Raw genomic sequence first — 27,149 nt, 5'->3', positions numbered from 1 at the left:
ACACACGGCATCAATAGTGACTGACACATGTGTGCAATTTGAGGACACATCAAGAAACTCTGCATCAACACTAACAATCCTTGGTTTGTACACAACACGTACTCCATTCGATGATGAACGTTTCAAACAAATATTTTCAAAACATGGCTGAACGCTTGCCTTAATAACAGATTTGTGTGTTAGTGACAGTGCATTCCAAGTGTAATTTCGCCTGGTGCTATAGACTGTAGAGCTTGCTGTTTCACTAATACAGTCCTCTTCCAGGTTACTACATAGAGTGTGGTCAAGAGATATGATAAAATGCGTTACGTGTTGCTCCAGTACACCACTTGTATGCCAGTGCATTGAATATTGAAAGGTAGATGATTGAAAATCAATATCATTGATGCAGTGACTCACATGTCCATGGAGGGCAATGGATATGGAAACTGGTTTGTTTAGGAACAGTTCTGTATCAGAAACCGTTGGTATAAATGAAATGGAGTAACCATTAACATCTTTGCTTACAATTATTGCATTAGGTGAACTGATATTTGTTGTAACAAAACTGAGATGGACATTTGTTATAAACAGTCTGTGTTCTATTCCAGGCATGAGATGTTCAACTCTAAATCCATACAGTTGATTATCTTTTACCAAAGGGATAAAATCTCCTGTTGACACACTTTTGTGGCATCCATCGCCATCATAAACATCAATTGTATATTGTCCATTACTGTCATTTATAATCATAAAGCCATCAGAAGATGATACTGTAGTGCCTCCAGAACACTCTGCCTTGACAGACATGAAGTACTTCTTGTTTGAATTTAATGCACTGGACTTGAAACATACCGGGGTCTGTTGTACCTTGACAAAAGTAAGCACATCATCAAAATTTGGTTGCTGTCCTATGCCAACATAGAAAGTGACATTGTGGTGGTGATAAAAACCAGTCCAGTATACACACGCTTGCTGTGAAGCATTATGAAAATCAATATCTGCCTGTGTTTCTTGATGGAGAGGATTTATATCAAAGACTGTGGCATTTCCAGGAGGAAATCTGGATGGAAGCCTAAAGGTTTCTGTGTTTACCAGTGTGAAGTGACCAGCTGTATTGTAAATATAGAGTTCAAAGAAAAAGGGAAGACTTTGCTCAGAATCATGCTTCTGCAATGTGTTTAGAGGATACTGAACACATCCTGCAAAACCATCCATTCGACATCTCTGCAACACACGTTTAGGTGTCTGAAGGATTGCTGTCAAATACGAGTCGCCAACACCTAAGAATGACGAAAATGCAGGTTATACATGCTATGTTTCAACCATTGGCATAGTTTGTTTATTAATAATTCTACAAATGTTCATTGTTCATGAGTAATGGTCATAACAAATAAATAGAAATACACACACACACACACACACACACACACACACACACACACACACACACACACACACACACACACACACACACAGTATGTGTATTTCTTACCCACTGGACTGAATTAGTCACTGTTTGCACGGGGTTAGGTAAATCTCTGACCTTAGGCTAGACGATTTCTAAATATGCATGACGTCATAACTCGTGTTTAACGACGATTGATGTCATAACTTATGCTTTTTCAAAATTCTGTTGAGTTACTTATTCCCCAAGTTACAATTTCACAATTTAACATTGAATCATTGTTTTAAAAATACTTAAATTAATAATTTCAACTTTATATTTATGGGTAACTGGATAAATTTTACAAAATTAATATTTTGTCCCTATAATTAAATGGGCAAGAACAAAAATCAATCACTGTTGTAGATAAAGCAGTTCAAATACAATTTATATATACTCTTCAAAAGAAGAAACGCAAAACCACATTGTCGTAACATTTGGAGAATTGATTTAATTATTGAATGGTGAGTCCGATAATTACCAAATGTTGCAGGATTGTTCATTGTGAGTAAGTGATAGGACACACCACCAAGGTCAAGGTCATCTGGAGTCAATACCGGGTGTGGCCTCCGCGTGTGTTGACAACTGCCTGGCACCGCCTGCCCATTGAAGCAACCAGAGTACGGATGACGTCCCGGGGGATGGTGGCCCACTCGACCTGCAAGGCTGCTGCCAGCTCGGGCAGGGTCTGGGGCTGTGGTTGTCGCTGTCGGAGGCGTCGGTCCAACTCGTCCCATAGATGCTCAATTGGGTTCAAATCCGGTGATATCGATGGCCAAGGAAGGACATTAATGTTGTTGTTCTGTAGGAAAGCCGTTGTGAGACGTGCTGTGTGAGGCCTGGCGTTGTCATGTTGGAACACTGCGTTGGCGTTGGCCATAACTGGAACGATGTGTGGCCGGAGGATCTGGTCAATGTAGCCCTGTGCATTCAGGTTGCCCTGCACGTGGACCAGGTCAGTTCTGCCAGTGTGTGAGATGGCTGCCCACACCATGACACTACCCCCGCCGAATCTGTCCACTTCCTGCACGCAGTTTTCCGCATAACGTTCACCACGACGCCTATACACGCGACATCTTCCATCATGACGTCGGAGCAGAAATCGGGACTCGTCACTGAACCACACCTGTCTCCATCGCAGTTGAGGCCATTGTCGATGAATCTGGCACCACTGCAGTCGGAGTCGACGGTGTTGTGGTGTTAAGATGACACCTCAAACTGGACGTCTGGCACGAATTCCTACCTCACGTAGGTGGTTCCGTACGGTCTGGTCGGATATCCTGCGCAAACCTGGTATTGCTGCGGCTGTGGAGGTGGCAGTAGTCAATCGTTCCCGAAGGTGGCGTACCCGGATGTAGCGGTCCTGCCCGGGGGTAGTGACCCGTGGTCGACCGGATCTAGGGAGGTCACGTGTTGATCCATGTTGCTGGTAACGGTCCCACAGTCTGGAGATGGTGCTTGGGGACACATGGAATGCCCTGGCAAGGGCCGTTCTGGATTCGCCTGCGTCTAGTCGGCCGATGGCATTGTTTCTCTGCGGTTCACTGAGACGTGGCATGTCCTGGATTGTCAACTGTCGGCCAGATACAGAGGCCAGGCAAGCGAACACCCTGCACTTTTATACTGTCGGTGTTCATGTTGCACGTGCAGACAACGCACGTGCAGTGGTGACATGGTTTGCACGTGGCTGCGTTTTTGCGAATATTCACATTTTGGAACTTTATTGTACAGTAGCTGCGTTTTATCGAATGTAACCGTGGGAATGTGTTTGGGACATGCAATGACCTTATATTCACAAAGCATGAACCGGTAGGAAACATAAAATCGGAGTTATAACCCATTTGTACCCTTTTGCGTTTCTTTTTTTGAAGAGTATATATATTATGCACATTATGCCCGAGCACGGAGTAAAAATGTTCTTACCAATTCTATACAGTACTGTAAACTGATTGTTTGTTTCCTCAGGGTCTTTGATGCTGTCATTGGTCCATGTAACGAACACTCTATTCTTAATTATTGTTACATTTAGCTTATCTGTTACTTGTGGTGGGGTCTCATCTATCATGGCAGGTCCAAGCACAACCACTGATGTTAAACCTGCTTTGTTGGTAGTCTTCAGAAATATGTAAAATATGGATGTGCTTGTCAAGCCAGAATGTAAATGATGAAAAGATTCTTTTCCATGTGTTGATTGGTAAGATCTCACTGATGGGGCATCTGTCTGTGACTTGTCATCACCAATACCAATAACATAATCTCTAATCTGGCTCTCTGGCTCATTAGTTTTCCATTTCAAGTATATTTTGTCTGATGGAAGATAGATAACAGATTCGTCATTTAGCACAGATAATGTGGTGCATAAGTCATTTGACGTGTCATTGTCTGTAATGGCGTTTGCTTTAGGTAGGACATTTACATAGTCCAGACTTTCCTGATTTTTGCATTTCATTTGACATGCTGGTGTCTGCTGTAACTCTCTAGAGGTCATATTCCTGTCAACATACCAAGCTTTTGCGTTTTTACACCACAATCCCCTATGCATTTGTCCTTTTTTCAGTATCATATCAATCAACATTGGAGGTGTTGTGTCCTTTGTAATACCATCTGAACATATGACATTGGATGGCTCCATTGCATTATTAAAAGCAACCACTGAGGAATAGAAAAGTCCATTGCTTGGAAATGATAACTTTATTATCGTATTGACCGTCTTGTGAATTATACTTGTGTTAGCATATCCTGTGTTTGTCAGTTCGCTTAATGTTAAGCATCGTTCTGCTAGGGCAACATGATACAGTCTGATACCACTTTCGTGATCAATGAAGCCATGTATGTTGATGTATACATGATCTTCACTGGTGTAGTCGATATCTGGTCCCTCTGGTGGTCCCTCCAGTACGACTCCAGCAACAGGCGGTGATGCATCTACCAGGATATCCAGATGGTAAAATGATTTCAGCTGGGCCACGTTTGTCGCTATTAATGTAAAATAATATTCTCTGTTGTGTTTACCGATGTTTTTGTTGTTATGTACCAATCTGTTCAAGGTCACTGTATAGTTGAAGTAGGCACATGCACCAACAGAAGGACAGTAACAATAATGATCATCTTGACAGTTTTTCTGAAAGTATATTATAGATAAAGTAAGTTTTAACATACAGTTCCAACATGTTTTCCCTCGCCCTTGAATTCACAAAAGTATATGAACATAAACCATGTACCAAGGACTGACAGTGGCTCCCCTCAACCAGCCATTATGATCTCTTCTGAAAGATACCATAATGGTGGCGAAATGAAATAGGTAGCTTGTACATGTACATTTATGCCATATATAAAATTCGCTAAAATGTAAAGCAGTCTATGTTTGTAATAATTACGTGAATGGTTTAGTATAACTTTCTGTCTGATAGATTATGCAAATGCTTTCACTATAGATTGATACTTATAACACTACACTCATTGTATACTTATAATTATGGTTGTATATCACTATTATTTTGAGTATTCCAATTATATTGCAATACATATTGGACTATAATTTGGAATGTGTAAAATAAACTAGGTATATTAAAAATATGTTCATTAAATAAGTTAGTACTATTATCAGTTATTGTACTACTGTTTCGGAAACTGTTGAGAATGTTTATAAAACAAACAAAGGCACATTGATAAATAACGTCATTTGGTTTGTCAATGATATAATCCCTAAGAATGTTCTGGCTTCCCTGTGACAATTTGTCAGTGACCAAAGTTTGAAGGTAGATTTCAAGTCTTTGGGACCTTTAGAAAAACAAATCACCCATGTATCTCGCCAAAACTCCACCAGAGGACAATCGCCATACCTCACCTAATATGTGAGTTAGAAAGAATCACGAATAAGGTATCTATTCCCCTTACACAGAGGGTGCCTAATCTTTGGGTGGGGGTATTTTTGTAATTTGGAGGCATTTTGACATTGAAATCCAAGATGGCCGTTGTTCATCACATTGGTAATTAGAAAATGTCAAAGCTCTTGAAATGTTTGGGTTAACTCATAAGTGAATAGTAGTTCTATACTGAGAAGTGGATGCACAATATATTGTTAAGATTAATTTTCATCGTAATGCTAGGCAAGTGTAGATATCTGCTAGGCATTTGAATTTTTTCCACTGGACAAACTAGCCAGGACCAAAAGAAGAGGGTTATGTAGAAAAAGGAAAGAAAGAGCTAGATAAAGGCTTGGAAACAGGTGGTTATTCAGTGTTGTTCAAAAGAATGAGTATAATGAGAGTTTCGTTTTTATTCGGTTAGTACCACTTTTATCTCAAGTTTCTGAAAAGTTTAAGCAACTCATGTCACCTTACACAAAGTTCATGACAAAGGTGTTAAGGTAATTCATGGTTTCAGTGGAGATAGAAAGTGATGATCTACGAGAACTTGATCTTATGTTTTCACAGTACATTTCTCATATGTAGCCCTTTTAACATGATCAGAGACACGACGATTACTATCAGATCCAGTCATGACGAGTAATACAGATTATAGTTATGACGAATGAATGTCAATTTTGTGAAATAGACTAGGTCTCGATTATGACCAATCATACATTACAAACTTTTGTTCATTTAGTTCATCGTACATCAAATTATTTTGAAATAAATTTTGCAATTTAATGTTTCATTACAGCTGCCACGCCCTCTATTTCTAGGTCAAAATTACCTCAATTGCAAAATAAACTCACAAAAACGATTATGAATTCCCGGTGTAAACGGAATGCAAGTCCGTAGGAACAGTTGTCCGCCCGGACTTAATCTCCTAGGAATGCAGGTCCTAGGCCTAATATACCTAGAAATGCAAGTCCTAAGACTTACATTCCTTAAGAATACTGGTCTGACTGCCAGGATATCAAGTCCGGGTCGGACTTGCATTCCTGGACAATCAAAATTTAAGTCCGGTGGTACACATACAAAATTTAATTATAAATGTAGACAAAACGAAAAAAGTTTCCTTTTTGGTTTATTTAATTAACTTAGGATACTAGCGCCTCTCTTTATTTAATATTTTCTATTTATTCCAATACTTTCCATTTATATCATTTGCAAGATGTACACATTTTGTTGACCTTATTACATGAGCAGAACCAAGGTCTTTATTCATTGCGTATTGTTCCAACTAATAAATGTTTAAACAATTAAAAGTAACTCAAAAACATTTTCCATAATTCGAAGCATATTAGTACTCGCAAATAAGTATAACTTGCCCATATAATATACCAACACAATTATCTGTTACTGGTATTTGATAATAATAATAATAATAATAATAATAATTTCACTATAAAAATGTGATATTTGCGTTATATACATTATCTTGTTATTATATAATTTTAAGTTTGTGCCTCTTTGTCAATAATGTTGCAGGCGCGTGTACATAGGGTGTGGGGTGGGGTGGCGTGTTCCAAAAACCACTCTTCAAAGCAAATTTCTAGACCTCTCCCCTGCAGAGCTTACTGAACATGTGCCTGCTTTGTCAATTTTGCTCATTTTAAAAAATTAATTTGGTCTAACATATGATATCATGATATCTTAGTCCCAACAAACCATACCATCGATAAAAAAAAAAAAAAAGTTAAATGGTTTTCATTAATGTTTATCAATTAATAGAAATATCAATGAAAAAGAGTGGTTTTTAGCAGCTCAATGGGCTACTACACCGACTAAAACAAAACAGTAAACCCTGAACAATTATCATACTGTCAATAATATGCACACACAATTTACAAAGATCCTTTTAAACAGACTAACTACTCGTGACACTTTTACACCTGACAGTTTTGGTCGCAATAGGCATTCAGCCTTCCTTTTTGGGAGAAGGGGTGGGGAGGCATGCTGATTTTTATTGGCCGAATGAAACGAAAATGTCCGAATCTGGAACACAACGTATATTTATATTCACATTACTACCCAGACGCTAAATAGGATTCCAAACAAATCAGTCTGCATTTTTACATGTAAAATTATGGGAAATGCATGGTGAAGATTTTAGGCCAGTTCATTTTGCCCCACACTGGGGAGTGACCCCCCCCCCCCCCCCCGACACCCACCTCCACCCAGTCTCGAATGCTTATGGTGTTCCTAACGGCCAGGTATAATAATACAGAGACCCTTTCCCCAACTCATATCTTATGCTTTTTATGGTCAAAACTGCCATAAGGCAGTCAGTGATAATTAATTTCAAGTGTTTTGATGCTATTTTTAATTGTTCATCAATAAAAGTCAAATTTTCATGCTTATTATTCCTGTTATTTTATATTGTAGTAACTGGTCATTATAGTACTAGTTATAAGTACTAACTACTAGAACTAATTTCTTAGTGTTGAACACATGGCCTACTTTATATCTGTAGTTGCATTATATAGTTTTGAAAAAAGCAAGATATTCGTCGTACAAAAACAAAAATGTAAGACGATTACAAAAATTCACTCACATGTCTGATTCTCAAGTCTATGACGTAAAAAAACCCTAACTTGATACTGAAACTTAAAAATATTTGTTGACATGGAGATTTGAACCCACAATAATCTTAAGAAACTCGTACAATTATCCATCACACTACGAGGGAAGGCTGCCAAAACCTCACTTTTTCTCTGGTGTCTTTCTGGCAGCTCGTGCAAATTGCAGAGTATAATAAACGGACATCTAATTTGCCGGACTAGTATTTCTGTCACTGCTGTAGAAGGAATTTAAGTCCGGTAGGAATACAAGTCCTAGGATAAAACAACTTAAAAATAAACCAGGAATGAAAGTCCGGGTAGGACTATGGTTCCTAAGCTATGGAGGTCCGATAGGACTACTGTTCCTACGGACCTGCGTTCCTTTTACACCGGTTTTGTATAAATAGATACCTCATTTTTTATTTTAACCATATTAGTTTAAGAACTCCAACGGCCATCTTGGTTTTGAAGATTAAGGTGAACTGAAAATGCAAAAACTAAATATTGTATATCTAACATTTTGTGCAAATAGACACTTCATTTATTATTTAGTCCAAATATTTTAAGAGTTCCTCTGTTTTTAATTATCAATATGGTGGCAACGGCCATCTTTGATTTGAATGACAAGATGACCTTAAATTGCAAAAATAACCACGCCAGAAGAATAGGCATCCTCTATGTAATGTGAATAGACACCATATTCTTGATTCTAACTTACATATTAATAGAGATATGACAACTTAAAATTTCCAGTATTACCACCAACAGTCATCATGGACTTGGCCCCCTGGTGGAGTTAGCCAGTACTTTCGCAAGGTACACGGGGGCTAAACATTTTGTGTAGGTCCCAAAGACTTGAAATCCACCCTCAAACTTTGGTCCCTCCACTTTTTTTTATCAGAGTAACGGGAATGTTTTGCATTTTAATATGGTTTGTATGATTAGATCAAGTGAACATAAACAATGACATATTTATATCAAATCAAATATGTGTACAGGACAGCGTGACTGGATCGTAATTGGTAATAAGAACGAAAATAAGTTGAAATAAATATTTGCATAATTTTTGTTTTGACCTTGACAAGAACCCTCATGAAAATAATTAGATATTATATTAATAACCCATTTCACAGTTTGTTATTAAATTTTGCTCCTACTTTCCAAAAGTTCTGATTGATTTTTTAATTTGTTTATGTTCCTGCTTATATGAAAGCATGCCACCCTGGAACACACATCTGGGCTCTCTGACTAAAAAATGCAAATGTCTTAAAATTGTTTTAATTGTTAATTTTGTCAAAGTGTTTTTCATTTCATTTTATTTATACACAATATGCAGGAATGGCCAAATTCATAAAATTAAAAGTTTAAAGGGTATGTCATGTCTATTGTTATGCATTAGCGATAATATATAGTTTACTCCTCCCTCTAGGTTACAAGGAAATGTTTTCTTTAAGGGCACACTCATTTACGGTTATATGGCGTCGAACATATGGTTATTGAGAGAGGAAACCCGATGTTGGCACTTTATGGTTTATTCTTTTCGATTAGCAGCAAGGGATCTTTTATATGCACAATCCCACAGACAGGATAGTACATATCACAACCTTTGTTACACCAGTTGTGGAGCACTGGCTGGAACGAGAAATAGCCCAATGGGCCCACTGACGGGGATCGATCTCAGACCGACCGTGCATCAAGCGAGCGCTTTACCACGGGGCTACGACCCGCCCTCTAGGTTACAATAAACTATCAGCAAAGTAAAGTTGTATCTTCACACATTCAATTCACTACTTTAGTCACAACTACTCTGATATTAAAGCCATTTTAGTTACATAATATGACTCATACATTTGACCGTTGACCACATTCTAAACGTAATATGACCTTGATAATGCGACAACGCTCTTGAGATTTTCCAATATGCCCAATAGGTTACTTTATGCAACGCCTACAGAACCATTTTCTATGGCCCCTTTCAAAGGATTTAAGTAGACTATAATGCTTAGTTGTCTTTAAACATTTGGGTTTGGCTAGGCCTTGAATAAAAAACACAGCGCCTATCAGTTTTAAGTTCACCGAGTTTGGTCTTATAAATATAACAAAGCTTATTTATGAATTATCTATGAATTGGAATTTTAGATAGTACTTTAAAGTAAAACTTACGTTAACTGGTAGTTTAATGATGGACAATGCTTCATGTCCAAGATCAGATGTGTTGTACTGAGTCCCAAGTTTTAAGGTCACCGAGTTTGGTCTTATAAATATAACAAAGCTTATTTATGAATTATCTATGAATTGGAATTCTAGATAGTACTTTAAAGTAAAACTTACGTTAACTGGTAGTTTAATGATGGACAATGCTTCATGTCCAAGATCAGATGTGTTGTACTGAGTCCCAAGAAACCATTCCATTGAAAGGATACCACTGTGTGGGTCTGTCGCCTCTAACTCCAACACCATGTGTGACAAGTCTGTACTGTGATGAACATACAACTCTTTGTTCGCACCCCTAACCAACCACATGTTGTTAATATACGGAACTGTACGATCGATGTGTACGGTTACATTTTCACATAATCTGTTTTCCATGACGTCTTCAGCGGTTATCTTGAATACATATGTATCACCATCAGACAGAGAGAAGTTGAAACATACAGATTCCTTTTCAAAGTCATACACATATTTCTCTGGAGTGAATGAACCATTGTTTAACGAATAGGAATATATGAAACCAGTTAAGCCATGTATACTTTTTGTTCCATTCACAGGAAGCTTTCCAGTTTGTTGGTCATACACACCAGTAATCTCATTTGCAACATCAGGGTTAATCGGTGCCAAAAGATTGTTGTTGATGTAATACGAGTTATAATACCTATCATTCCAATTTAGACAAATCAATCCATGAAATACTTGCCATTTGTATCCAGTGATTTTTGATGCTGTCGAGACTCTCAAAGGATTTCTGTTTTTGATCTCAATTTTGGATTCATTATCAAACAGAACAAACCTTCTGGCAAATCTGACATTGCCTGCAACATCGTGAATTTCAAGCATGGTACAGTATAAAGCTGGTGCCTTAGGTAGAACAAAAGATATACTGTGATCCATCGAAACAAGTATTTCGTCTTTAAGTGGAGGATACAAACTTCCTTTGTCAACTTCTAACACTTTCCCCTTTGTTTTGACTTCATGTACTTCCAAGATGAATTTTAGAATACCAGATGCATGCTTGGGTGAACCGCCTTTAGGCCAGGCATCTACCCAACCATCTCCAAGAAGGATTGACAGATTTTTGGTTTTTGTTATTCTGCTATTTAGACCGATTAATAGTTTGTTACATGGTGACGTCTGATTCGATAAACAATGCTTAGGTTTTACGTTGTCATAGTTCAGACACAATGTTTTATTCTTAGTCTGACGAGTAAATATCTCTGTTCCATTAGGAGTCTTTCCAAAATCAAAATACTTGAAAAAGCCTCCAGATGATATCTCAAATTGTGTACATAATCTGCAATTGAGTAAATCAAAATATTTCAGCTAGAAATACATATATTTGTCATGTTCTGTTTACTAGTATAACATACACGTGTTCACGCATGCCCACACATGCCTATCGTAGTATCTACGTAGAAATTAGTATGGAGAGAAGACATGCTATTTATAAATGCATTGATATTAAAAATACACCAGATATACATATATAAACTTACTGCAAATTATAAATGCATACATTAATATTATTATGCTATGATATATAATTTTAACAAAACCAACCTTTGTCCATTTTGTAAAGAGTGGCTCACATTCAGTGCTATTTGGCACTCCATCATGTGAGAAGGCTTGGTATTGTTTATGTGGTCTCGACAAGAGGCGCCACTATTCAGAGCTATATCCTGTACATGATCGTGCGTTCCTGAAATATAATATATATATTTTTAAATAGATATATAGTTAAATAATCTGCTGTTACGTTAACTAGTTTTGTATGTTTGTTTTTATTTTGTTGTGAATATTACATTAAACTAATATATAATTATTAGAGAATTATTAATTTCAATTGTAATAGGCTAGTATTTCGTTAACTACTTTAATTCAATTCTTATTCAACTTTAAGCAATTACAACTCATCAGTTATAATACTAAATATGGGTATATTTACAAAATGTAAAACATATATGTCTAGTGTAATCATGCAATCTTTGCATAATTAATTAAAGAATATAAAACGATGTCAAATAGCGGTGTAAACAGTGGTTTTATTGCGTATCCATTAAAATAGAAGGTCTTTGTTAATATGTAGATGCAATTCAAATTCAAAATGTGACATCACAAATTGTACTAAAATATCCCATATAATACACAAAGTTTATTAAACATATCATTTATACATTTCACAAATGATCATTGGAACAAGATTTCTGAGAGTAAGCCTTACTGCTAAATTAATACATATCCCCAACCGGGCCTCATCAAATGTTCGTATCTCGTAAGCTGAAGGGCCATAACTCTATCAAAAATGGGCAAATCCCCATGAAAGTCAAACCTGATCAGTATAATCGACATGATAAAGCTATACACAAAATGTTAGCTCAATATATTGAGGCACTGCGAAAAGAAAAATCCAGAAAATCATATGTGGGATAAATGAACAAACATATGGACAATTCGACAAGGAGACAAAAGTTATAATTCCTCCTTCATTTCATCTTTCATCGAATTTAAGGTAACATTAAATCACAGGCATATTAAATGGCGATTCATTCAGAGATTGTCATAAATGGATGATTCGAAGGCAGCTTGTCTATTTAACATAGCTCATCAAGAATAATAGGATGAATGTGTGTTGTAGATAAATTCTGTCAACACCGTAACGATCAACACCATACTATTTTGCCATTATGATATTGATCAAGTGTCTAAATAACCATATGTTAGACACGAAATAGCTTTAAAATGTGCTGAGGTATCATTAAACACATATTACTTTGTCTTAGCCATTTAATTGGGTGGACAGGTAATTGTATCCACCATTCTATTTTAATGGCATGTGAAAGCGGTTTTTAGTGTTCCTTGTAGAAACAACTGAGACATTTTCATGCTAATTTATTCCCTGATCTGTTACCTAAAACCCCCAGAAAAATGGTCTGTATCATATATATAATATTTTAGTTTTTATTGAAAAAGAAAGCAGAATATGTCAACGCGGTGTTGATGAAGTATATAAATAATCATAATGTGTGAAACACAAAGTTTTAAATATATATTAAAAAACCGTTAAAATGTGCTTATGTGTTAAACAAATATTAATTTTTTATCGTACTGTTTTTGCCATTTTAATTGAATGAACGTGTATCTGTATCCAACTTCTTATTTCCGTAGTAACTGAAATATAGGTGTTTTTGTCTGTATATTTTTGTTTGGTTGTTTGGTTGGTTTAGTTGGTTTGGTTGGTTGTTTGGTTGGTTGGTTTGGTTGGTTGGTTTGGTTGATTGGTTTGGTTTGGTTTGGTTTGGTTTGTTTGTTTGTTTGGTTGTGTTGTTTGATGGTTTGGTTGTTTGGTTGGTTTGTTTGGTTTGTTTGGTTTGGTTTAGTTGGTTTGGTTGGTTGTTTGGTTGGTTGGTTTGGTTGGTTGGTTTGGTTGATTGGTTTGGTTTGGTTTGTTTGTTTGTTTGGTTGTGTTGTTTGATGGTTTGGTTGTTTGGTTGGTTTGTTTGGTTTGTTTGGTTTGGTTGTTAGGTTTGGTTTGTTTGGGTTTGTTTGTTTGTTTGCTTGGTTGTTGTTGTTGCTGTTTGTTGTTTTATTTTATTATTATTATTATTATTATTATTATTAATATTTTTTTTGGGGAAAGAGTTCCCTGAAAATACAGCTCACCTGTTGTCCTGCTATTTACTATTTGATATTTATATTTATGAAGCATTAGTATCTGACAGAATGGCGGTGTTCAGAAGTTATATATTTGTAAGCACTATAAGGTTTTAATTAATTCTTAGTTTCATTAGAATTACTTAAGACTAGATCTAACAAAATCTACCCTACGACAGTATCAGCCAGCACAACTGAGAGGCGTGGTGAAGAATGACGATAGAACATCTGAACAAAGCTTCACTTTTACCTATTATGTATCACCGACAGTCTTTGTATATCAAAGAAAATGTATTGTAGAATTTAGGTTCACTGTCTGCTTATTGACCAATTATTTACTGAACATTTCGACTAACTAATTTAATTGTTGAATTTTTATATTGATGTTGATAATCACTTTAGTTTTACATTTACCATAGTTTGACACCCAATAGCTGATGTATCTTTTGTGCTAAGGTGTCGTTAAACATCTATTCTATTATTATTATTCTATTAACTAAAATAATAAAATTCTACACAAAGATCGCTGCTTGAACAAAAAAATACCCTCACTTGACCCTAGCAATAAGACACGTCTATAGAGGATCATATTTCAAAACTATTTTTACAAGAGCACTGCAATGCAAAGTAACATATGCCGAGAGAATTGTCAAGCAAATATATTATAAGCAAACAGCACATACCATTGAGCAACTCCACAAATACATGTGCTGTTCCACTCACAATCCCTGTGTTGGTTGCTGACGTGTTGATGTAAATATGATGTGGATTGCTGTTGTCAGTTTTGTCCACAAACGTTGCCAGGATACTGAAATTCAACATTTTATTTGGCTGAATTTTGGCATATGTGCTGGTCTCAAATTCACAACTGGAGATGTTTCCTGGCGTTGACCTCACGATCTGACCATGTTGATCTTCTACTAGCATACTACATGTCATCAAATCTGGGAGTGCCGACACTAAGTAAAAAGTGAAGAAAAAAAAAGAACGCAATACATACAAAGAAAGATGTTTAATTAAAAATATGACTGGATTATTAGTGCTGCATATAAATAATGTTTTACAGTCAATAATGTTGTAAAATACTTTTAATTTAGCTTGCAAGTAACATTCTAATATGATATCAGATATACATGTGGCATATCGTGGAACCACATTTATACAGACAGTACGATTTCTTCCAAACTAACCAGGGCCCTGTTTCGCAAAGCTATCGTAACGGTACAACCGTGGTAAGTAGCTGCTGTTAGTGATGGGAATCGATTGGGATTTCATCATGGATCACCGGTTATAATCGGTTGGCACCAACCGATCAACTTTCGATTACACAATCAGTTAGAATTCCATGACCATAAGGCTTTGAATTATGAAGACCATGTACCTATTGTCGTGTGCACCTTGCAAATGGCTAATTGTACCTTTATTAGCTATTTAATATAATTTTTCTTTATGTACAAAACAAATCCAAACCACCATATATTTCCATCAATTTTATCATCTAAACTGGAAGAACAATTACAGTTAATATTTTCCCACACAATCTATTATGGATTTTTATAATTGATCATCACATCGAAAGAGCCAATCCGATCACTTTTCGATTATAATCGATCATTGGAACACCACTAACTGCTGTTATGATCGTAACCTTTTTATGATCAACAGCCTGTTCCATGAGATGCTAAATTACGATGAAAAATACAATTGTGCTTTTTTTTGCTGTCAATGTTGTTGTTTTTCACAACAATATTTTAATCGTTATGTGGAGAAGGGGTTTTCCTAAAAATATGTCTCCCTAAAAATATATTGCTGGTCTCTGCACGTATCGATATTGACCTTACGCGTCAACCAGGTTTTCTCTCAAAATTTCCCACAGTTGCTACGACAGTGACTTAAATTCCAAAAATAATGCTGCGCCAATAATAATATTGTGACCCGCCATGACACTGTAGGTCCAAGTGAGGTCATTTGGAGGTCATTTATAACAGAATGGAAGTCGTCAAAATTTGCTTTGGCTATATGAAAAATGTGAAGAAAAACATTTAAATTCCTGAGTTTGCTGCATTGTATGATGTTTCCGACTAATAAAATATTTCTACGATTAAACTTACATATTAAATATATTTTCTTGTTTAGAATATCAGTGTCTGTATATTCAATGTGTTTCTGGTCATCTTAATATTTGTAAGAAGCCCAAACTGGATTTTGCCTTCAAATATATTTTAGGAAATAATATGAAATTTAACCTAATACAAATATTAGAACGATCAGAAACACGTTTAATATACAGCCACTACTATTTTATGCAGAACAATATATTTGAAAGAAAAAAGAAAGAAATATTTTATTTAACGACGCACTCAACACATTTTATTTACGGTTATATGGCGTCAGACATATGGTTAAGGACCACACAGATTTTGAGAGGAAACCCGCTGTCGCCACTACATGGGCTACTCTTCCCGATTAGCAGCAAGGGATCTTTTATTTGGCGCTTCCCACAGGCAGGATAGCACAAACCATGGCCTTTGTTGAACCAGTTATGGATCACTGGTCGGTGTAAGTGGTTTACACCTACCCATTCAGGCACTCACTCAGGCTTTGGAGTCGGTATCTGGATTAAAAATCCCATGCCTCGACTGAGATCCGAACCCAGTATCTACCAGCCTGTAGACATATGACCTAACCACGACGCCACCGAGGCCGGCCATTATATTTGATATGTAATTACAATTGTTAAGAAGTCTCTGTTAGTCGATAACATCTTAAAAATTGCAGCAAACTCAGGAATGTCCCTTTAAGGTATCACGGAAAATGGGGGTAGGGGGTGGGATCAAGAAAGGTAACTGGAAAATAAAACAAAATACAGCGAAACCCCACCCGAGTTCTAAGACCACTCTGCTACAAATACCAAAATTTGAAAGACCACAATATTTCCTTATTATCTTATAGTAACATTACTTTGGTATTAAGACCATCCCGCTTTTACGGTTTACGACCTGTAAAGTCAGACCCAAAGGTCGTTTTCAGTGGATTTTGACTCCAGAAATGCGACCATATCATTTACCTGTCATGTCATATAATCGACAAACAATAAATAACGCAAAATCATGCCTAGTTGTCTACACCATGGTGTTAAAGTTAATTATATGACGTATATGTGTTGCTCAAACAAGTAATTAAATACTTAGTCTTATGTTTAATTAGATGGACAGACAAAGGTATTACTTTTGAACTAGCAAACAGTTGGTCTGTAAATGAGCAAGACATGGTTAATTTCTGGAATGTACGGCGCACAGTCCTTTTATTGTATAACTTTCACACAATAATGTTGAAAAGTAACAGTTACACAGAGTAACAAGTTTTATGAAAGCAAATGCCACATCATTCTAGTAGTTTACTTTTTCACGGAATTTGTCAACAATGAAACGATCATCTGCAATCAGTCACTGACCCAGAAGTGACACGTTTTTATTACTCTGGGACAGTGTACGTTCCAGAGCTTCGGGACGGTGTCATTTGTCCAGATGGTTGTTAATCTTTATTATGTAATAATTAAGAAAAAGAACGGACCCAAGCCCACAAATAACTGAATCAGTCTTGACTCTTTGTTATTCTTGCACTTCAATATAAATGTCAATACACTATCAACACTTATTAATTTTATTAATTTAGACATTGTTTATGACAACCGGAAAGGAGGTGTGGCATAAAATTCACAAACAAAATTTACCAAACAAGCATCATTTTGAATGTTGGTAATTCGGTTTTAGGACCATCCCTCTATTACAACCAATTTTAATAAGTCCCGCCGATGATCGCAATAACAGGGTTTCACTGTATACATATACCCACCTTTTCTATACAATCCATGCTTTTGCAAAAAAAAAAAAAAAATAATAATAATAATAATAAAAAGAAGAAGAACAAAAAGAAGCCCTATTCCCACATCAGTTCTGAAACCATTGGTCCGACCACAGACTGATTATTATTAATTTTGTTTTACAATTGTCCAAAACGTCTGGCAACAGTAACATTAATCATCAGTTCTAGGCCCAGATAAACAATTTTGTGTCTACCGAATCACGAAATTGGAATGAAAAATCTCAAAATATATATTTTTTTTCACCTGATAAGTGTAAAACCATTCAATGAGGGTGGTGTGGTAAACTGAAATGAACAGAATTTAGTAATATGCCACGAAATAATAATTTTATTGTGTCAAACTCTGTCCGTAAGGCAGTGTTTCTGAATAATCATAGTCCAGAGAATAAAGATTCTACTGTATTTATGTTTCACTGGAATCAAAAGAATTCACTGTTTAAGTTTAAGGACATATATAAAGTATCACATACTTCATTATTATTATTATATATATTTAACTCACGATCGCACTTGGTGAGGTCTTGTCCTTCTACTTTCGTAAATCCTCTTCTGCATATGCATGATGATGCCAGATGATCTGAGCATTCCCCAGGCCAGCACCATTGTTTGTTCCAGGAACAGGTGGCTATGCAGCATAGAGGAGAAAACATGAAAAATACGAGCAGCAAGGTTCTTAAACACAGATATCACAAGCAATAACTCATTCCACAATCTTCATCGAACAAAACCCCCCAAATTATTAACAATAAAACAAATATGCAAAATAAGTACATTAGTAATACATAGTAGTAATTACATCATTGACACTGCACGCAATATCAAACAACCCTCACCTGAACATGTGCGGTTATCAGTTGGCCAGTATAAAGAATACTGAATCTCAGACATCTTGTTATCACATAATTCACAGGTTACATCATCTGCTGTACTGCATACCTCTTGGTAACAATGAGCAATACTGGGACAAACTGAAAGATTTAAGTGTATTCAGTCAACTAGGATCAGTTCCATTAATTTAATAATTTAAATAAAAATAATCTAGTAAAATACAAACTACAAGAGTAAACAATTATTATTTCACTAGCCTTAAAGTCAGCAACACAACATGTATAATTTAGTATACATTTATTAATAAAAATGTCCTGAAACAAATGTAAAAATACGTTAACTAGAATCAGACGGAGAAATACTACAACAAATAAAACGCTTGCCAATACATATTATGTTTCTCCTACCGAATTGCAACTCTTTAATATGCACATTTTCAAAACCATATCACTGCCGTTGGTGTACTAGGCGTATGCCCATGAAGAAAGTATTGCATTTCTTCATCGAATATACAAGTTTGTGAATACTTGATTCCTCAGGTTTTTAACCACCTGCCAAACTGAACTCAAATAATGTAGCAGATGTGTTTGATGGAATGTATGCTTGGTGATGCGATGGCCATTCTATGACTGTAGACTTAATATTTTGGGGAACATTGCAAACTGCAGCTGCTACCTGAGATGATACACTGTTCTTTGAATTTCATACAGAAGGTGATATCGATATTCCTGAGATGTAAGACAACCACTAATGTCCAGAACTCGATACGGTTCATTTCCAGTGATAGAATACCTTACCACTAGACTTACGAACTGTGCATTACGTTCAACACGCCTACGCCACAGTTTCTGGATAAAAAGACACATGCTAGGATTATTATGGCACACAAAGGATCTCAAGATGTCTGTTGCAGGAAGCACTATTCCAAACAGAATCTCGCAAACACGTGTGCCGCAAACATTAAATAAACTTAGCTAGTGCAATACCTAACAGCAGTGTAACAGAACATAGCATGTTATTTCATCTGGCTAGTAACTTACTGCAATTTGATTTGAACTAATATCAATGTGCTAGATACTTAGTATTATGCGAAATACATGTACAGGGGCCACTAACATCAGCTACAACTTTATGCACAGCTAGAGTAGGGAAGAACTCTTTCTGTTATATAGACAAAACGAGGAACGTCAGGCCAAGTTTCTTTGATTCATTTTATTAGAAAAATGTTGTGGTACGTACTTATAACTATGGTGTACCGGTATATGTTGACTGAAAGGTTGTATGTAGTAGTTTTAGCCACCTATGTTAGCATTGTTCTCAATGGGATTTGACCAGAATGCACCATAAAAACTAATTTAATTGCATGCAGTCATTCAATGTCACAACATGTACATTTTCCCCAACATTACACTTTGTTCTATGATTATGTTATGACGTATTTAATGTATTAGAATACAAAATAATTTCCATTATATCTTACCGGTGCATTTGCCACCGTAGTATCCTTTTTCACATTTTTGGCATGTCCCGTACGCTGACCTGCATTGTTCTTGTGTCTGCTCTTTGCAGTGGCTGATTCGCGGACACTCTTAAATAAGAATGCAAAACAACAGCTTAAGGAAAGGAATATATACTATGTCTATAAAGTTCAAGAAAAAGAATGAATGAATGAATGTTTAACGACACCTCTGCACAAAAAACAACAACAACAACAAAACCCCGCATCGGCTTATATGTGTCAAACAAAGGTATATGATGATCACCATCAATATAAAATCCTAAAAGTATTAACAAAAAATAGTGTAGACAGCTATAAAATAGTCACATTTGTGTAAAACACAATGAAGCATATTAACATTAAATACAAAAACAAAATCTTCAAAAATGCCAAAATAAATGCTATGATCAGACCACGAAAACGGGTGTATGGAGCTGTAGGACACAAACTAATGTTTCACTGAATTATCAAGACAAAACGAAAAACAGATTTAAAGACAACTAAAATCGTCGTAAAGACAAGACTAATCCCTGTGGTCAGACAATTGAAACTGTATGGAGCTGTAGTATACAAACCATTACTGCACCAACTTATCAAAACAAAACAAAGAACATATTTGAAAACATTATTATCTCGCCTTCATGTAAAATTCTTTAATCTCATTGGTTGTTTGCCGTTGGACAAATCCCTTATCCCCCTGTGGGCGGAGCCAAATTCTCTTATACCCCGTCTGTAATTTCCCAACAGTTTCCAGCCGCCCCAGTTCATGCTAAAGCAATAATTAGATTATAAATAACATTGATAATCAATCAAGTATACATAATTAATTTTATTTTTACTATAAAATACACTATTTCAATAATTTTAAAAGCTGCAATGTTGAACTCGGCCACCTAATTACGGTCGTGGTGTTATTGTATTAATGCGCGATTAGCAACAGTTGTTTTTTATTTTTAATATTTTTATTTTTTTTACTACATACATTTCTGACAAAATATATATATATTTTTTTAATTATTAATATCTGTTTCAGACAATTTCATATTACAAACATTTGAAGTTAAAAACTCGTTTATCGATGGAACTATTTTTCGTCACTGGCAAGTGATTTCGTTCGCGTCCGCGTGGTACGGCTCCGTTAATAAATTGTTAACAATTATTGTCTGGCGTTAATTTGATTATTTGGCTATATGGTTTAACATGTCGGCAAGATAAATTCGTTGTAGAAGCATCTCTCGGGGTATATGGCTTTTTATATACCTTCTGTGTGCTCTTTTACCCCCTCGCCTTCGGCTCGGGGTAAAAGAACACACAGAGGGTACATAAAAAGCCATATACCCCTCGTGATGCTTCTACAACTTATATTATCTCGCCTTCATGTAAAATTCTTTAATCTCATTGGTTGTTTGCCGTTGGACAAAAACCTTATCTCCCTGTGGGCGGAGCCAAATTCTCTTATACCCCGTCTGTAATTTCCAACAGTTTCCAGCCGCCCCAGTTAATGCTAAAGCAATAATTAGATTATAAATAACATTGATAATCAATCAAGTATACATAATTAATTTTATTTTTACTATAAAATACACTATTTCAATAATTTTAAAAGCTGCAATGTTGAACTCGGCCACCTAATTACGGTCGTGGTGTTATTGTATTAATGCGCGATTAGCAACAGTTTTTTTTATTTTTTTTACTACATACATTTCTGACAAAAAAAAGTGTTTTTTTATTTTATTTTTATTAATATCTGTTTCAGACAATTTCGTATTACAAACATTTGAAGTTAAAAACTCGTTTATCGATGGAACTATTTTTCGTCACTGGCAAGTGGTTTCGTTCGCGTCCGCGTGGTACGGCTCCGTTAATAAATTGTTACCGGCCTCGGTGGCGTAGTGGTTAAGCCATCGGACTACAGGCTGGTAGGTACAGGTTCGCAGCCCGGTACTGGCTCCAACCCAGAGCGAGTTCTTAAGGGCTCAATGGGTAGGTGTAAGGCCACTACACCCTCTTCTCTCTCACTAACTACTAACCAACTAACAATTAACCTACTGTCCTGGACAGACAGCCCAGATAGCTGAGGTGTGTGCCCAGGACAGCGTGCTTGAACCTTAATTGGATATAAGCACGAAAATAAGTTGAAATGAAATGAAATAAATTGTTAACAATTATTGTCTGGCGTTATTTTGATTATTTGGCTATATGGTTTAACATGTCGGCAAGATCAATTCGTTGTAGAAGCATCTCTCGGGGTATATGGCTTTTTATGTACCCTCTGTGTGCTCTTTTACCCCCTCGCCTTCGGTTCGGGGTAAAAGAACATACAGAGGGTACATAAAAAGCCATATACCCCTCGTAATGCTTCAACAACTTATATTATGAAATAAGTGTATGAGTGAAGCGTATTTAAAAAATATATATGATCAGTCACTGTTCAGATTAGTTCACACCCATTTATTAAAGGTATGATCAATGAACAATTAACATTGACGGTTAAAGACTATATAAGACTCTGTCATATGCGGTCATGTGGGATAGAAAAAGTACACCCAATGTGGTGGAGTGTTCAACCTGGGACGAGACTTGCCGATTCCCAGGATCGACATTTTCACCACAGGGGGTGTCCTTTTTGTTACTGTATATGATAGTCTTTTTATCTCATTTGTTCGGTAAATAAACCATTATTTTACACGAACAAAGATGGCTGAAAAAGAAACTTTTTTATTTGACCATTTTATCATAAATAAACTACTCTATCGTATTTGCCATGTTTATTAAATGTGCTAAGTACAATTAATAAGATACTTTTATAATGAAGGTTTTAATTACAAAAGATTAATCTGAAACTCATTAATATGACGTAATATATTACCATGTCATGTTAAGCGCAAGCGCGTGATATCCCATGTAAGATTATAAGACTCCATCATATGCTGTCATCTGGGATAGAAAAAGTATACCCGCGGTGGTGGGAATATCGAACTGGGCTTAGGCTTACTAAATCCCAAGATCGACATTTTCATCACCGAGTGTGTTCTTGTTCTATTCCACATGACCGCATATGATGGAATCTTTTATTTCTCATCCATTCAGTAAATAAACTAATATTTTACACAAACAAAGATGGCAGAAAAAGTAACACTACAAATTAACAAGATAACTTTTATAATGAAGGTTTTTAATAACAAAATATTGATAAAATTGGTGTCTGATGATCTCACATCACCATCTCGCCTTAATATGACGTCATATTACCAACGACATCATATTAAGCACAAGTACGTGATATCCTATGTGGGATAGAATTTTTTTAAATAGCTGTCTTTCATAGCATAGGTCTGTCCCATATACTTGACGGCGTTCGAAATAAGCACTTGCCCATTTGTCCTGACAAGTGAAAATCTATTTGGACAAGCGAAGTGTACAATTTCCAATGCAGTTTCATTCTAAAAACTTAAAAACATTATCCTTGTACTTGAATAAAACAAACAATTTTTTTGGACAAGTGACAATATTGACGGATAAGTAAATTTCTAGATGCATTTGTCCGTTGGACTAGTAAACAATTCTGCTTATTTCTGCCATTGCTTGAGGATGAGAGAAAGAAATTTCTTTCATAGCTTTCTTTCATGGGATAGCTCTGTTTCATATACCTGAGGATGAGAGAAATAATAATCATTGATGTAACAGTCATCTATATGAAATGTGTAGGCATGAGAAAGGACCTTAAACAGGTAATGGGCAATAAAACAATACTGTGTAAACACTGGCCAGCTAGTAGACAGACTCACGACTCAAGAGGGGTATACAGTATACATTGCATAATCAAATAAAGTGTTTTGTCTGCCAAATGGGTGTCTGCCTTATGGGATGTCTGTCTTTTGCGAGGTAACCATATGTACTAACTGTAACAGTTTTCATTTTCCGGATACGAATCCTTGTAACATGAACACTGGCCACCATTATATGGTTCACACCTTCCAAGATTGTTACACGCAAGTCTCCAGTGCCTCTTCCATTACAGCTGTATGCTGAAACAAAATATGGAAATATATTTAATATTACTGTCCACATTGCTTATAATAAAAGGTTATATAAATATTGCATTCTTTGCGCTATCTTTATGGTATGTGCCATGATAGTCTGGGCTATTTCTCATTCCAACCAGTCCACCACAACTGGTATATCAAATATCGTGGTATGTGCTATCCTGTCTGTGGAATAGTGCATATAAAAGATTCCTTGCTACTAATGGAAACAAATGTAGCGGGTTTCCTCTCTAAGACTATATGTCAAGATTATTAATTGTTTGACATCCAATAGCCGATGATTAATAAATCAATGTGCTCTAGTGGTATTGTTAAACAAAACAAACTTTTTTATACATGGTTGGTTGATTAATTAGGTCAGCAGAGGTAAAAAAGTCACCCTTTTTTACCGATGCCTAAAATCTGTTTTGTTTTGTTTTAAATTATAGGACAAACGTCTCTTTCATTTCTATGAAAATATGGTTTATGAAGTCTTTTAAACAGTTTTTGTTTTGCTTCTAGATAAATGTCACGCCATGAGTGACCGAGGGCACTTAATCCCGTTATTCCCCAACAGAAACAACAAACAACAATATAATGATCACAAGGCCAATTTAAGCTTTAAAGTAAAGTGTTCTCTGGAAATTGAATATGAAGCACTGACAAATACTACATACAGTTCAAGTTCAATCACACCAGTCTTCAAAGTTACTAAACTACAGAATTCCTTCACATAAACACTTGAAACATCAGGTAGAGGTCGAGGTCTTCACAAAGGTCGCTCAGCCCTTAAAACCCCCAGCAAGGTCGTTGAGCTCTTGGAACCATCGTCAAGGTCACTCCGCCCTTGAACCACCAGAAAGGTAGCTCAACCTTTGAAACCTCATCAAGGTCGACACAATAGTTCCACTCGTTAATTGGTCATCCATCTCCAAACTGCGGCGAAACCAAAAGCCACTGGTAACCTTCAAACTATGTACGTCACCAGCTCAAACCCATAAAACGACCTATTAATAAAACCCATAATAACCAATACAAGTATCAACATATGCCAAATTGACTGAGTATAACTATGTTTCCAGTAACGCGGCTGCGATTCAGGTACGGGTGCGTCAAATATCGCACACCATTGGTTTTATAGTAAGTGTTTTCATTAATTTGATTTTCGTACCGCGCAGGAACGCATGCAATTGTTTTCGATCGGATCATGGAGCGATTCCAGCTAGCCCGCATAAGAATCGCACAGAGGATTCCCCTGGATCGTAGGGGCTTCGCCCAAAATTTCAACTATATATCGTGTACTTCCAATGACACTTGATGTTGAAAAACGTATAGAACTTGTACTAGACCAAATTTAAAGCGCGTGTATGACTGTACAGATCCCCATCATCGAGATTTACAATATATATATATATATATATATATATATATATATATATATATATATATATATATATATATATATATATATATATATTTAATTGAAACATTTTATTGATTTTTAAAAGAACAAATGGATTAGGCACAGGTTACACAACTTACTGGGCCGTCTTCATAATACATATATGCAATACATTTTCTCATCTATTACCAAATGGATAGTATGGTGCAACGCATGGGACATCGGGTTTTATTTCTTTTTGAAATGAAATTGTTTTGACAAGTTTGAATTTCAGCTCATGGGTTGTTCCAATGTTTTATTGTCGAATGGATATATGACAATTGAAGTAAATTAGTTCTAGAAAGGGGTAACGGAATATTTCGATTTCTCAGCATGTAAAGGACTCTTTGTTCAACTGTTTGTGGGATACTGTGTATCATAAAATCAGGAGCCATACTTTTCATTATTTTATACATTGTGCACAGCTTTTTGAATTTACGCCTGGATGTTGCTAATCCAGTTTTATAGTACAAAGACTTTATGGATGCAAATTTAGGCAAACCCGTGATTAATCTAGCAGCTTCTAATTGCACCTTTTCTATAATGTTTTCCTCGACTAAAGAACATCCATCCCATAATTCCGATGCATATTCTAATACCGGGCGGATAAAAGTTACATATATTTTCAATAATGTTTGTCGATCTAATAACTATTTGTATTTCCTAAGTACAGAAATATTTACCGAAGCCGATTACAAAAAGTATTGATATATAAACTTTTGAAAATGCATAGACCCTTATGGTTCTAGTATACTCTTTGTTTGTTATAATTTTTAACAATGGCGCTTCCTTTTGTTTGTTTGTTTGTTGTTTGTTGTTTTGTTTTTTAAAAATCTTTTTCTGTATCAAATTGTACGTTGCGACTATCATAATAAGCTCTTTTTCAGATAATAAGTGATGTTGCAGTGTTTGTATCGTGAATGCCATTACTGGAGTAATCGCAGTCAGTAACCGCATTAATGGAAACATAACAAACTCAAGCACCCGCACCGCAATGGGACGCACCCGGACCGCAGCCGCATTAATGGAAACATAGCTTATGATTGACTGAACTGCGGCCATAATGACGATCTGTGCCATTCGCAATGCAATATACATTTCCAGTAACACTAAATTGATTGTTGTCGCATGTATAACATACAACATTTGATGCAAATTCCAATCAATACAATTACTTATACCATTAAAAAACCCATTTATCAATGTTAAAACTGATATATCCTCCCCACTATCTATAATAGCATGTCTTAACAATTTACATTGATAGTATAGTTTAATTTACAACAGTTGTCATAATAAACAAATTAAATGCAATATACTTGCAACATAATGCAACTCTGAGTATGCATAATATAACAATGAACATTTACAAATAACCCAAAACCCCAAACATACTTACCCCAGTTGTTCACGGCAAACCTTTCCATAGCTTCCAAATTCGCGTGCCCACACCAACACACACACACACACACTCACACACACCAACACACACGCACGCACGCACGCACGCACGCACACACGGAGTTCAGTTCGTGCATTCTGTACGACGCAGCTCTAGGTTTAACACTGACAAAACCCAGTCGAGCACTTTTAACCAAATACCAATCAAAATGGAACAGTCCCCAGGCAAGCGTTACAATGAATGAATGAATGAATGAATGTTTAACGACACCCCAGTACGAAAAATACATCGGCTATTGGGTGTCAAA

The 27,149-nt window shown here is 36.0% G+C and overlaps 1 protein-coding gene across 1 annotated transcript in view; it reads right to left on the bottom strand.

Annotated features, from left to right (window-relative positions):
• Positions 1-26,867, bottom strand: part of LOC121368688 — a 44,325-nt gene extending 17,458 nt beyond the window's left edge. The window contains 9 exon segments of the mRNA XM_041493426.1: positions 400-1,262; positions 3,350-4,616; positions 10,230-11,406; positions 11,673-11,811; positions 14,447-14,571; positions 18,151-18,320; positions 19,957-20,064; positions 23,878-24,002; positions 26,840-26,867. Of these exon segments, the coding sequence (XP_041349360.1) occupies positions 400-1,262; positions 3,350-4,616; positions 10,230-11,406; positions 11,673-11,811; positions 14,447-14,571; positions 18,151-18,320; positions 19,957-20,064; positions 23,878-24,002; positions 26,840-26,867 (4,002 nt within the window).
• Positions 26,868-27,149: the final 282 nt, after the last annotated feature.

Source organism: Gigantopelta aegis, chromosome 3, assembly GCF_016097555.1.
Source record: "Gigantopelta aegis isolate Gae_Host chromosome 3, Gae_host_genome, whole genome shotgun sequence".
Lineage (NCBI taxonomy): Eukaryota > Metazoa > Mollusca > Gastropoda > Neomphalida > Peltospiridae > Gigantopelta > Gigantopelta aegis.
This window is presented reverse-complemented; position numbering and strand designations above follow the sequence as displayed.